Genomic DNA, 13214 nt, shown 5'->3' with positions numbered 1-13214 from the left:
CGTGCAGTATTTTTATTTTTTAGATGGTTTTAACAGTCACCATGAACCCACAGTACTTTTTTTGTCTCATTTATCCGAAATGCTCTGTTCATGGAGTTCTCTAATGAACTGATATCTATTCTAAATCAAGTGGGTAAAATATAGGAGACAAAAAATATGTGCAGTGCTGTGGGTCTCCAGGACCAGAATTAATCACTTAATGTACGGTCTAATGTTTGTTTTTTTACCACTTGTGCTGCCACACTTTTGTTGTGTAGTCTGAATGAGGCAAGTTCTGTCCTATTGATATACTATGACATTTTATGCCCAGTCACGTTGTCACAGTCATGAAAGGGTTATTTACTAATGACATCGAAAGATTTGATGTTTTGGTTTCGACAGAATTCCGCAAGAAAAAAATACAATTCCGGAAGCCGTGTCATAGCAACTGTTTTCATTTAAATTCTCACTGAATTTAATTGGTTTAATAGCCTACCAAAGAAAGTAGCGAAATATTTGTTTTAGTGACGTGTCGTTTCTCTGTAATGGAATGTTAAGTCTGAGGTCTTTCTGCATGTAAACCACTATAACAGTCGTACATGACCAATGATTCATGGGCAACGGAATGAATAAGGTAACCAGCGTTAACATGTATAAAAATCATTGCATGCTGCTGCGTGTTACAGCCGTGTCTGTTGGTGTAATAGAATGTTAGCATCTTTATTTATAAATTTTACATTTAAAGAGACGCCTGACACGAAAAGCTGTAAACCGGTTCTGATATAGAAATTCCACCAATCTGTTGTAGCCTAAATTACCTTGTGATTGCATTTTTATTACTTACTTTTTATTGCTTTGGGTGCTCGAGCCCCTGCCCTTTTTCAAAATTAATCAAAGATGGCCTTCTCAAACAAATATCAATGATAATATTGTGGTCAATAAAACAAAATGCATTTGATTATAATGAACATGTGAATTTAGGCTACTTTAGTTTTGTACACATTGTCGTTTATTTTTACGTTTCTGTCAGTCTGAGGTGTCGTTGCCATAACGCGTTGCTATGGGTTGCGTCAGTTGCGTGTGACTGTCTTTGCTTCGGACTTGACTGAAGAGGTCAGTCTCCCTTCGAGGGTCGAAAACTCCAGAGTAGTGTGTGTGGACGGCAGGCGCAACCACAGCGAAGGTTATGCGTTTTAAAATGAAAATACACTGGTGTAAAACGTATTCAACAGACTGCTCGGGAACCGATGCTCTCGAGCCAAATATGGTTCTTTCAGTGAGTTCTATCGACGGCAATTTTTAAACTTTTTTTCAATAATAAAAGGTAGCTTGTCAATTCAATTAAAAATCAACATATCACATATTTTAAAATATTACATAATTCATTGAAGCCTGTTTGTCCAACACAGTCTCACCCCTATTCGTCACATACTGCCGTCTGGTAATTTCCCCCTCACGTCAAAATGCCGACTTTGAGGGTAGGCCTACCCCCTCTTCTTCGCTTAGGCCGCTGTCGGTAGCCTAAATTTAATCTTGAACATTTACAAAGCAAATTGATCATTAACCACTTTTGGTGTTTAATTCTTACTAGGACTTACTTTCTTCAGTAAAAAGTCAGTTTGTAATATCAGTTTGTCCTACTTTTCTTTCTTTTTTTCTTCTTTTTTTTAGATCCATGCAGTATATCTGGCAAAACCTGCAAACTGAATTCATTCAAGAACTGGACAGATTCACTCAACGTTTTATCAATATCTTCAAGGCTAAAGCTGGAGAAATTGGCTCCAAACTTAAGAAGATTCTGCAGCAGATTCAAAATGACGTAAGCTCCTTGAAATATCACAATTGTGTTATGTTTCGATGGAAAAACAAATGTAGCTTTTGTTTTTTGCTCTGTGTTGTGCTAGTGTCATGAGCTCTATTCAAGATCAATTTGTATAACTTTGCAGAAATCCAACATCAATGCGGAACGAACAGCCGTTCATCATGGCCTACCACTCCTTCTCGGAGAGGACCCCACCGATTTTTACAAGACATGTTTTGTAAGTATTTTCTTCTCTGATGTGATTCTTATTTAACAGGCAAACTGTTCTTCAAACAGTTTTGATATCTGGCGAGAAGAGTTATGAAGGCAAGAAAAACACTGATCGGGACACTGATACAAAGTAAGGGTTAGAGAAAAGAAAGTGAAAGATAAATTAAGAATTTAGAGGAAAAAAGACAGTAAGAAGATACATTTTATATTACGTAAAGAAATGAAAAAAAAAACATTTATAAGAAAGACAATAGATTTTTGATATTTTTAATTTATATAACTGGCCTGCAGTTTTATTAGTTTTTTCATCCAGTGGTTTGATGTATGTATTCCCCCCTGCATCCACTGCTGTGTCCTGTTTGAAAACGCCTTTACATTTAGACATAATACAGTGTTATTAATTTAGTTTTACATTTTAATGAGTATGTGCTCTTAAAGGGATAGTTTACCCATAAATAAAAATTCTGTAATTTACTCACCCTTATGTTGTTCCAAACCTGTATGCATTTCTTCAAACCTGTATGAATTTCTTTCTTCTGTTGAACACAAAATAAGGTATTTCGAAGAATGTTGGTAATCAAACAGTTGAGAGTAGCCATTGACTTCCATAGTATGTTTTCCTACTATGGATGTCAATGGCTACTCTTAACTGTCTGGTTACCATCATTCATCAAAATATCTTCTTTTCAATTCAACAGATGAAAAAAAAAAACTCATGCAGGTTTAGAACAACTTGAGGGTGAGTAAATTATGACAAGATTTTCATTTTTGGGTGAACTATCCCTTTAAAAGATGTTTTGTGGCTTTCTTTGACCAAATTTTTGTTATATGCTATTCCCATTTTTAGGACTGTGATGACAATGAAGATATGTCCAACATTGCAATAGGTATTCTGACAGTGATTCCCGAGGACTCTGCAACCGCTGCCGTACCCTACTCCCTGCATCTTGATGCCACAACAACGGCAATCATTTTGGAAGGTACGGTGGTTGTGGATGATCTTGAAAATCTTCCACAAGCAATGTGTTTGCTCTTTGGACTAAATTATGCTCTAAACTTAGAGTATCCTGCAGCATTGAAGAGCACATTCGACTTCATACAGAGAGTGATTTTGTCCCTTGGCCACAAGCCAATCTGTACCAAACTCTGTGACTTACACGCTCTGCTTTCAACCACTTTGTAAAGATGTTAAAAACAAAGAAACATTGATCTTTTTATTGTCTTTAGTTTTTTGTTTTTTCTTGAGTGCATTATGGGCTTTATTTCTAAAATGTTGTTGGCGGGCCAAGTAATGTTTAAAAATTGAATTGTTGAACAAATAAACATTCTAGTGTTTTGCCAAATCTGTTGTCTTTCTTTGTATTCTCAACTTAGAATTTTGAGTACAACTTGCTTGAGAAATTTAAGGCAATCAGTTTCCACACATTCCACTAGTAAAATGAACAAGCAGACATGTTAAAATAACTGTTTTGTTTAAGTTCTGCGTACAAATCTCAACTTAAATCTGTAAGTTGCCTAAACTTGAGTTTATTAAGTTTTATGGTAACCTCTACAAATACACAAGTTAACTCTACAAAGTAGTAGAGAGTAGTATCAAGTAAAAAAATATGACCTAATTTGCTTGAAAAATTTGAGGAAATCAGTTTCCACAGCTTTTCTTAGTAAAGTCAACTTATTACTTTTTACAGTGTATATATAAAGAGCTTTACAATAAGAACATGTTAACATTCTGCTATTCTGAAATTCCATACCACAAAATGTGCTGCATTACATACCATGAGGATTGTAGTGGGATCCTTATAAAAGGATGCCACCACCACAGGAGGGTCGACTGAGGGCCTGGCACCCAACACCTCATGCATATCTTCATAATATTGCCAGGTTGCAGCAGTCACTTCCCCCCTTTCTGTTCCTGACCCTGTTTTGGGAGTTCTTAGTTCCTGGAAGGACACACAACACACAAAAAATTAACTAATGCCTACAACTAGGGCTTTATTTAAGAGTATTGAGCGGTTTTATCTTTGTCTTTTCTTGTTTGATTAACAATAATGACTGCAGCATTAATGTTGGCTGCTGTCACTTTAAGAGCTGAACGTTTCAAACAAGATTTTTCAAATGTTTTGCATTCACTTAAAACATAACCGACTGTGTTTACGTGGATACTAAACAGACCACATGTTTGTGTGTAAGCTATCTGATCGTTTAGGCACTATCCGAAGCCCATAGTATACTTTGCTTATGCGCGTTTCGCCTATTGTGACCACCTGGCTATTGCTCTGATGCAGGTCAGCAGACCTGATTTTGCAGGACAATGCGGTACACGAGGGAGAGAACTTACTATTATTATACTAGGTGAATAAATAGTGATTTTATTTTAGATGTCTTTTTGCAGTGATGTTAACATGCTTTAAATTGCTAATAGGCTTTATAAAAATGCCAATGACGGCTTTGTGAAAATCACTAATAATATAACACTCATTTTAACAGCACGGGTCTATTCAATCTAAATAATTAAGTGAAAATAATAATCCAATCGCTAAAATGCACATTTCCATATACAATTTTAATGCACTTTTAATATTAATAGTTTAATAGTTTAGCATCAGTAGCCTCAATTTTACATCACTCTCTTATTCAACTTATACAGTATGCATTCATTGCCTTGCAATGAGACTGAAGATGTATTTTTTTTCTTTAACAGAACATCACATACCTTGTATCTTTGCTTAAGATTTTCCCACTTCTTTGATGCCTGTTGGCCAGAAACCCTTCCCTCCAACCCCATTTCTTTCATCAGTGTCCTGTATCATAACCAACAACAATGTACAGGTGAATGAACAGGAATTAATTACAAATGATTACAATAATACAATATTGAATGGCTACAACATGAACGCAAGACTCACTCCCATAGTTGCTTTGCAGCATATTTTGATTTTAGAAACTTCAGCTCGTTTTCATCCCGAAAGTGGATCAGCCGCCGGGTTTCCTCATGCATCCCTGTGTGATACAGGACTAACGTTATGTAAAGCACGTATCGATGTCTCCAGGGTGACCATACAACGTCCTCTTTATCCCGGGACATTTTGGGCAATCTCGAAATCCAGGAAAAGGAAATACACTACCTACGAGTTTAGTTTATGGAGGCTAGTCAGAGAAATGTGGGACTGATTGTGCAAAAAAGCAATGTAATGTTAGCATAGCCTAGCGTAGCAGACTAGCGATTTTTTAAAATGTTTAAAAACGTTTCAATTAACAACATGGTTGCAATATATATATATATATATATATATATATATATATATGTGTGTGTACATGACTGTGTGGAGCACAAAACAATTCTCATAATTTTTTTATAAATATTTAAGCCGAAATTACTTACATGGGACCCTCTGGATGGTATCCCCGCCATTGTTGCCATTTGCGCAGTGCATTCTGGGTATCCCTTGGTTTCAAGTAAGCTCGCGAAAATTCTTGGTTTTAAGGGGTATCTACCCCTTCCCCTTAGCCCTACCCCTGGATCAAAATGAGAATTGGGATAGCCCTTACTCTCACGTGAAAGTGCAAAACTAAGGGGAAGGGGTAAGGGGAAAGGGTAAGACAGAGAATTGGGATTGAGAATTCATAGTAATTCCTTTTCTTAGAATGCAATGTGAATTTGTCATGTCTATTTGAGCTTGAATGAACAGTCTAAGCACGCTGGGGACAAAGATCATAAATCAACTAAGAGCCGGTTCCCCTCTCGGACATGTCATCTTACTCATTGGTCCATTCAAACCTTAGGGGTCGGTTCTTTCTCAGGCTATATCAGAGGCAGGCAACCGTGACCGCCTCTCTTGGTAGTTTTCATCCTGCCGCAAACACTGTTTTGGGTGAAAAGGGGGAACCCCCTCCATGGGGGCCCAGAGGCCTTCCAGCAGGCCTGGATTAGTGATGTTACGTATGACACTGAAGCTTCGATGCGCGTATCACACATGCGACACAATTTCTAGTGAAGCCCCGTATCGGGGTGTGTATTGGTTTCCCCAGAGTCACGTGATCGATGACAAATGAAGCCTCACTTTCTGTCCAATCACGTGCGCGTTTCGCTTTGGGTGTCAAGAAGGCTCGAACTCCAGATCTCATTTAATGAGTCATTGTTGGCTCAGTCTGGTTGATGGGTGTTTCAGGAGAGTGCTGTACTTTGAAAGTTAATAAATATAATACATTAAATAACCAAAATTTATTTTTCACTACTTAGGCTATTCTTTTTTCTTTTGTCTTTTTGTTTTTGTAATATATTTGCACTTTTGCTGATTGTAGGTAATTTGGTGTTGGTATTTGGGATTAGGGTGGGCTTAGGGGAGAGGGGATAGGGTGTTGGTGTTTGGTGAAGGGTTTGTATTTAGAGCAATGGCAACAGCCAAAAAAAGGAAGACTTCCCCTATCTGGGAATATTTTGAGTTTATAGCTTCCAATGTGTGTATGCATATATATATATATATATATATATATATATATATATATATATATATATATTATTTAAAAAATGTTACTGTGGTACGTAATTTCTTACTTTCATATAACTTTTTTAGAAGGTGAGATGCTTGGTGTGTGACAAAGAGCTTGTTTATGGAAAAAACACATCATCCATGCTAAGGCATTTCAGAGCTTTACATGAGACTGCTCAGCCCCACAATCCAAGCACACAAAGTAGGACTGTTGCTTCATGATTTTTATTAATAATTGTGAATGCATTATCATGATTTCAATTAATTATGTATGATATATATTTCTTCTTTCATTATAGTATCTCGCAAGCAAATGGTTGATGAGGCATTGGTCAACATGGTCATAAAAGACTCACAGCCAATTACAGTGGTTGAGGATGAGGGTTTCAAGGGCCTCATCCATGCCCTTGATCCTTCCTATATAATCCCAACCAGACAGGTGAGGATAGCAGCAGAGGTTGATTTTTATGTATAATCTATATAATAAATCTTTATCAATAATAATATAATTTCTTTATTGATAACTATAACTGTTTTATGAACTCAAAAAGGCTTTAAAGAAAATGGTGGCTTGGCAGACATGGAAAAAGCAACTGCTGTGTCTATAACATCGGATATGTGGACTTCTATCAACATGGATGCATATCTTGCAATAACCTGCCACTACACTGATGACAGTTATAAGATGAATACAGTGTTGTTGGATGTTGAGAAGTTCCCAAACAGGCACACAGCGGAAAATATGGCCCTGGTGAAAACGAATGTCATGATGGAGTGGGCAATCAAGGACAAAGTGAAGTGTCTTGTCACAGATGCAGCAGCAAAATGATTGCTTGTGCAAGAATTCTGCAAGTGAGACATTCAGTTTGCATTGCACATGCACTTAACACCATGGTTAAAAAGTCTTTTGATCAGGTACCAGCTCTGTGTGACATTCGGAACAAAGCTAAAAAGGTGGTCACCTATTTTCGAAGCAGCACCTCTGCCAAAGAAATGTTGACCCATGTGCAGCAAGAGATGAACATGCCAGTTCTTAAACTTGTGAATGAAGTGGAAACACGCTGGAACAGCACCTTTCACATGCTTCAACGGCTGCATGGGGAAAGGCAAATTGTGGGAGCATCCCTTGCCTCACTTAAAACTGATATAGCTCCACTTCATGCACAGGACTATGAAGCCATACAGCAAGTTCTGTGTGTTCTCGCCCCATTCCACCAGGCCACAGTAGAGCTGTCCGAGGAAAAACGTGTGTCTGGCTCCAAAGTAATTCCTTTGCTAAAAATGATTCACAATTCATTACAGGTTGAACAACTAAGGTATTTATTTTTATTTGTGTAGAATACTCTTAATTATTAAATTATTGAATTATTAAATTTGTATTTTTGCACAGAGTTTTCTATTTCATAGGTTAACCATGCCAATAACAAAGGAATTAACTGAAAAACTTATCAGGCGTCTGAGGGAGCATATCTGGAATATGGAGTCGCTCAGTATAATGACTATGGCAACTCTGCTAGACCCAAGGTTTAAAAAGTTGGGTTTCCTAAACCAAACTAAAATGACAGAGGCTGTCAAACGGCTAAAAGCAGAATGTGGTAATGTCATCAGGGCCGAAGATGAAAGACCATCCACATCATCAAGCACTCAGTCAACAGAAGCACCACCATCAACCCAACAGCCCACACCAAGCTCAAGTATTTATTTATTTTTATTTTTATTTATTTATTGTATTTTATAATTGTTGACCGTTGATGTGTCTTATAGTCAATCAATGTACATGTACAGTCACTCCCAATAAACATAATAATAATAATTTTCCTCACACTTGTAAGGTGGAAACCTTTGGCTTCTGTTGGACAGTGCTGTGGAGCAAAGCTCAAATGCCACTTCTGATGCATTCGTAGAAGTGGATAAATACCTTACAGAGACAAACATACAAAGAGCTGAAGATCCACTTGAATACTGGAGAATGCAGAAACATGTCTACCCCCACCTATATACATTGGCATTACAGTTTCTTTGTACCCCGGCCTCTTCTGTGCCATGTGAAAGAGTCTTCTCTAAGGCTGGGGAAGTACTGTCTAAGAGGAGAAATAGACTCAGCCCCAACACTGTGAAACAGCTTTTATTTCTTAATAAAAATAATTAAAAACCTTATCACCTTTGTTACGTCCGTAAGGAACGTTTGAATCTTGTACGTTGTTCACATGTATGCTCATTGATCTTTGTTTTGGCTGCGTCCAAAACCTTCTCCTTTGTGAGCGTGGCGGTCTACAGAGAAGAAGGGGATGAGTAAGTTTGTCACGTGACGTACATGGTGCACACGTAGGGAAATCGGTCTGTATTAAAAACACTAGTTAGGGAATTGTGCCACCCGCTTTATTTATGTTTTTTAGTTAGTGTAGTTTTAGTTATGACGTCTTGGACGTTGAAGACTTTTCTTTTTGGGTTTTCTTTGTATCCTAGTATTAGTTGTTTAATGTGTTAGATAACCATTATGTTTATGTTACTTTCATTACTTTGGCACAATTCAGTTTCCCCTTTTTCCTTTGTGGTTGGTTCTGTTATATCTTTATTCATTATCATATTTATTAAAACTTATTCACTTTATTCAGTGGTCTCTCGTGTTTTCTCACCTCAATCAGTGTTATAGTGTGACGTGTCTGAGATGATTATATGTGTTCCCCTCCTAAAAGCCCTAGACGGGTATGAGTCATAGGAGGGTCGTAACAACCTTTCTGTCATTCCTACAGTTACATAAGCACTATCACTGCCAAGTGTCATAAGCACATTTAATAACAGATGATCCTATCAGACAATGTTCTTATTCAGTGGGTGTGTGTGCGTGTGTGTGTGTATACAGAGAGAGAGAGAGAGAGAGAGAGAGAGAGAGAGAGAGAGAGAGAGAGAGAGAGAAATAGGCCTACATTAAATCTTATTGAATCTTATAAGCTTATATTATTTTTTATTGTCACACTTTAATGGGAAAATGAATTTATTTAATGAACAAATCAAACACAAACATGTAAGGCTTTTATTTGTACACAAAACATTGAAACTATGGAGTGTGTTGTGGTTGCTTCATCTGCCAGAGCTTCTAACACAGGCTTCTGGCTGCTTTATTTTAAATAAGCACCAGATGGCGCTGTTCTCGACACTCTCGAAGCTTTGAATCTTTTCCCGGAACAGTCAGGGGAAAGCCTCATTGATTCACGAGGCTTCATTTCCCCATCCCTACCTCTTAGCATTGCAACCCGCTACCGCACATAGGTGTTGATCCGCCATCGTCTTCTCTACTCCTCAGAACCTGAGCGGGTGGGGCGGATGGGAGTATGAGCTTGTGTCCCCGCCGAGTTACTACGTCACAACTCCAGTCTATTTTAGCCGGCATTTTAGCGCCTGCTACTGATTCACAGCGATTTGAATGTAGAAATACTCAGAAATACAACTTTGAGCTTATTTTTCTCAATATATGTCCTCTAACATCAGAAAAATGCCACAAGAACACCTAGAAAAACATCTCAGGTTACGTATGTAACCCTGGTTCCCTGATAGGGAACGAGACGCTGCGTTTGAGACGCGGTGGGAATGCTCTGCGTGATACGTCGTGAAGCACGTGTAAAATCAGTCCAATGGAAGCCCGCTACGACATAGGTGACGTCATTGACCAGGAAACTATAAAGCACCCTTGAAATCAGACCGCGACAGCTTCTGAAAGGCCTGAAGCAAGTCTATCAGGGCATGCAGGAAGTATGGCAGCCAAACGCAGCGTCTCGTTCCCTATCAGGGAACCAGGGTTACATACGTAACCTGAGACGTTCCCTTTCAAGGGAACTCGAGCTGCGTTTGAGACGCGGTGGGAACCCCATCCCCACTATGCCATAATGACAAATGCCCGTTCTGTGTGAAGTCCTGCGCACACTAAGAAGCAAGCAACCTCGCCCCAGGAGTGGAGAGGTCAAGGTCATAAAACCTGACAAATGTATGCGGAGAGGACCATCCTGCCGCATTACACACGTCAAGAAGGGAAACTCCCGAAATAAAGGCCATAGAGGCCGCCATACTCCGAGTAGAATGGGCCCGCACAGCCATAGGTGAGGCTGTCCGGCCGCTTCATAAGCCAATGAAATAGCCTCGACTATCCATTTACTCATCACCTGTTTAGATGCAGGGCATCCTCTCTTGAGTGACCCAAAACAAACAAATAATTGCTCAGATTTACGCCACAGAGCAGCTCTGTGAACGTAGGCATCTAAAGCCCGGACTGGACATAACAGGTTAAGCTGTTCCTGATCTGGGGTATTAAAGGGTGGAGGATAAAAGGCCTGCCACACTATGGGGCCCCCAACATTTAGTGGGACCTTAGGAATATAACCCGGTCTAGGGTAGAGGAATGCTTTCACCATACCAGGTGCAAATTCCAGACATGAAGGAGCAACCGACAGAGCATGTAAATCACCAATTCTCTTGATAGATGAAATAGCAAGGAGAAATATAGTCTTTAGAGTGAGGAATTTTTCTGAAACCTCCTAGATGGGCTCGAAGGGAGCCAAGGCCAGACCCTCAAGTACAATGGCCAAATCCCAAGCCGGTGCTCTAGATTGCAGTGCAGGCCTGAGCCTCAATGTACCACGGAGAAAACAAATAATAAGAGGATCTCTCCCAAGAGAAGAAGCCCCGAGAGGGGTGATAAGCAGGTATAGCCGCTACGTACACCTTTAAGGTGGAGGGAGATAATCCAGCAGAGAAACGGTCTTGTAGGAAATCGAGAACTGTACCAACCGGGCAGTTAATAAGATTAAAAAACGTTCTCCACGCCATGTAGAGAACAGTTTCCATTTCAATGTACATAGTTTTCTCGTGGAAGGAGCTCTGGATTGAAGGACGGTCTCAACGACCTCAGTCGAGAGACCGGATTCTATGAGCTGGGCCCCCTCAGAGGCCAAGCCCACCGTTTCCACAACTCCGTTTAACCCTTTTCTATTATGTGCAGGACCCATAGAGAAATATTTGGCAGAAGTTTCCACGCTGCCAAAAATTCCGATAAGGGTACCAGTCTCTCAAGACTGGCCTCTGGATTTGATTGAACAATCATTTCGGTGCCCTGAAGCGGCGAACCGGCAGGGAACAACCGAACTGACTGTTCTACAACCCTCCGCAGAGGATTGCACGGGGACGCTGAAACCTCGGCGCCCTGAAGCGGCGAACCGGCAGGGAACAACCGAACTGGCAGAGCTGCGACCCTCCTCAGAGAGTCGCACCCCAGCAGAACTCCCGGGAGCATTGATATCGGGGGGAATGTGTACAGGTGCAGCCTCGGCCACACCTGCACCATAGCGTCCAGTCCGAGAGGAGCTGGATATGTGAGGGAAAACTATAGCGGACAATGGGTTGTATCGTATGATGTGAAAAGATCGACCTGAGCTTGACCAAAGATCTCCCATTGGAGCTCCACCACCTCGGAGTGAAGTCTCCATTCCCCGGGCCTGAGCCCCTGCCTCAACAGGATATCTGCTCTGATATACGAGATCGTCAGTGTGTTGTCCGGACCCTCCGTCGAGCGACCACTCATGATCACTCCCGACTTGTGAGGGAAGCATCCGTCGATAGCATTATGCGTCGACAAGAAACCCCCAACACTGGGCCTGGGGAAGGAACCAAGGTTCTTCCACATGACCGAGGCACGTAGGCATAGCCGCGTGACCTTGATCATGCGAAAATGGATTTCCCCTCGGAGAAAACCCCTTGGTCCTGAGCCACCACTGCAGGGGTCTCATGTACAGAAGGCCAAAAGTAATTACGTTGGACACAGCTGCCATTAGACCCACAGTCTGAAACTGTTTCACAGTGAGTGACTGGCCTAGATAAACCCATAATACACCTAGAAAAGTGGTCCTCTGAGCTGGGAGGATCATACTCTTCTTGGCCTTGAGTGGCAACCCCAACATCTTTAAATGAGACAGAACGACATCTCGATGCCGAACTGCCATATGCTCAAATTGAGCTAGGATCAACCAATCGTCGATATAATATAATACGCGAATGCCCTGGAGTCTCAAAGGAGCCAGAGCTGCATCCACGCATTTTGTAAAGGTGCGGGGTGATAAACCTAGGCCAAATGGAAGAACCCGATACTGGTATGCTTCGCCCCCGTTTTTAAAGCGAACCTCAGGAACTTCCTGTGATGAGGATGGATAGATACTTGGAAGTACGCGTAAGTCTATTGTGACAAACCAGTCCTTGGACTGAATCTGTGATACAATCTGTTTGAGTGTAAGCATTCTGAACTTGAGTTTCTGAACTCTGCTGTTTAAATGGCGCAGATCTAGTATAGGACGCAACCCTCCATCCTTCTTTGGAACAATGAAGTAACGGCTGTAAACCCGACTCTCTGCTGGGAGGAGAAACCCTTTCTATAGCTCCTTTTTGAAGAAGTGTCAGTACTTCATGGTCCATAACCAGAGCCTGCTGTGAGTCCACTACCGTAGGGAGGACCCCCTGAAATCTGGGCGGACGAGAACCAAGCTGAGTTCTGTAACCCTTTTCTATTATGTGCAGGACCCATAGAGAAATATTTGGCAGAAGTTTCCACGCTGCCAGAAATTCCGATAAGGGAACCAGTCTCTCGAGACTGGCCTCTGGATTTGATTGAACAATCATTTCGGTGCCCTGAAGCGGCGAACCGGCAGGGAACAACCGAACTGACCATTCTA

At 40.7% G+C, this 13214-nt stretch overlaps 1 protein-coding gene and 1 long non-coding RNA gene across 2 annotated transcripts; one reads left to right on the top strand and one right to left on the bottom strand.

Moving 5' to 3' along the window:
* The first annotated feature begins 356 nt into the window (after positions 1 to 356).
* Positions 357 to 3354, top strand: LOC143757223 (uncharacterized). Its single transcript, XM_077248196.1, has 3 exons — positions 357 to 1798; positions 1926 to 2018; positions 2859 to 3354. Exons 1-3 carry the CDS (start codon positions 1655 to 1657, stop codon positions 3192 to 3194), a joined length of 573 nt encoding a protein of 190 aa, XP_077104311.1. The 5' UTR covers positions 357 to 1654; the 3' UTR covers positions 3195 to 3354.
* Positions 3355 to 3828: 474 nt separating this feature from the next.
* LOC143757414 (uncharacterized) lies at positions 3829 to 5002 on the bottom strand. The gene is made up of 3 exons (XR_013210509.1): positions 4918 to 5002; positions 4725 to 4812; positions 3829 to 3951 (listed from the first exon to the last, which is right to left on the bottom strand). It is a non-coding gene; the product is annotated as an uncharacterized LOC143757414 (long non-coding RNA).
* Positions 5003 to 13214: the final 8212 nt, after the last annotated feature.

This window comes from Siphateles boraxobius, unplaced genomic scaffold, assembly GCF_051911475.1.
Source record: "Siphateles boraxobius isolate OS27281-9 unplaced genomic scaffold, OSU_SipBor_1 30, whole genome shotgun sequence".
NCBI lineage: Eukaryota > Metazoa > Chordata > Actinopteri > Cypriniformes > Leuciscidae > Siphateles > Siphateles boraxobius.
Note: the sequence above shows the minus strand (reverse complement) of the source record. Positions and strands in the feature narration are given on the sequence as shown.

Bases quoted from the DNA above. Each gene is read 5' to 3' on its own strand.
- LOC143757223 (XM_077248196.1), top strand. From the start codon at position 1,655: ATGCAGTATATCTGGCAAAACCTGCAAACTGAATTCATTCAAGAACTG. The intron at 1,799-1,925 runs GTAAGCTCCTTG...ATAACTTTGCAG, and splicing joins TGCAGCAGATTCAAAATGAC to AAATCCAACATCAATGCGGA. The intron at 2,019-2,858 runs GTAAGTATTTTC...TCCCATTTTTAG, and splicing joins ATTTTTACAAGACATGTTTT to GACTGTGATGACAATGAAGA.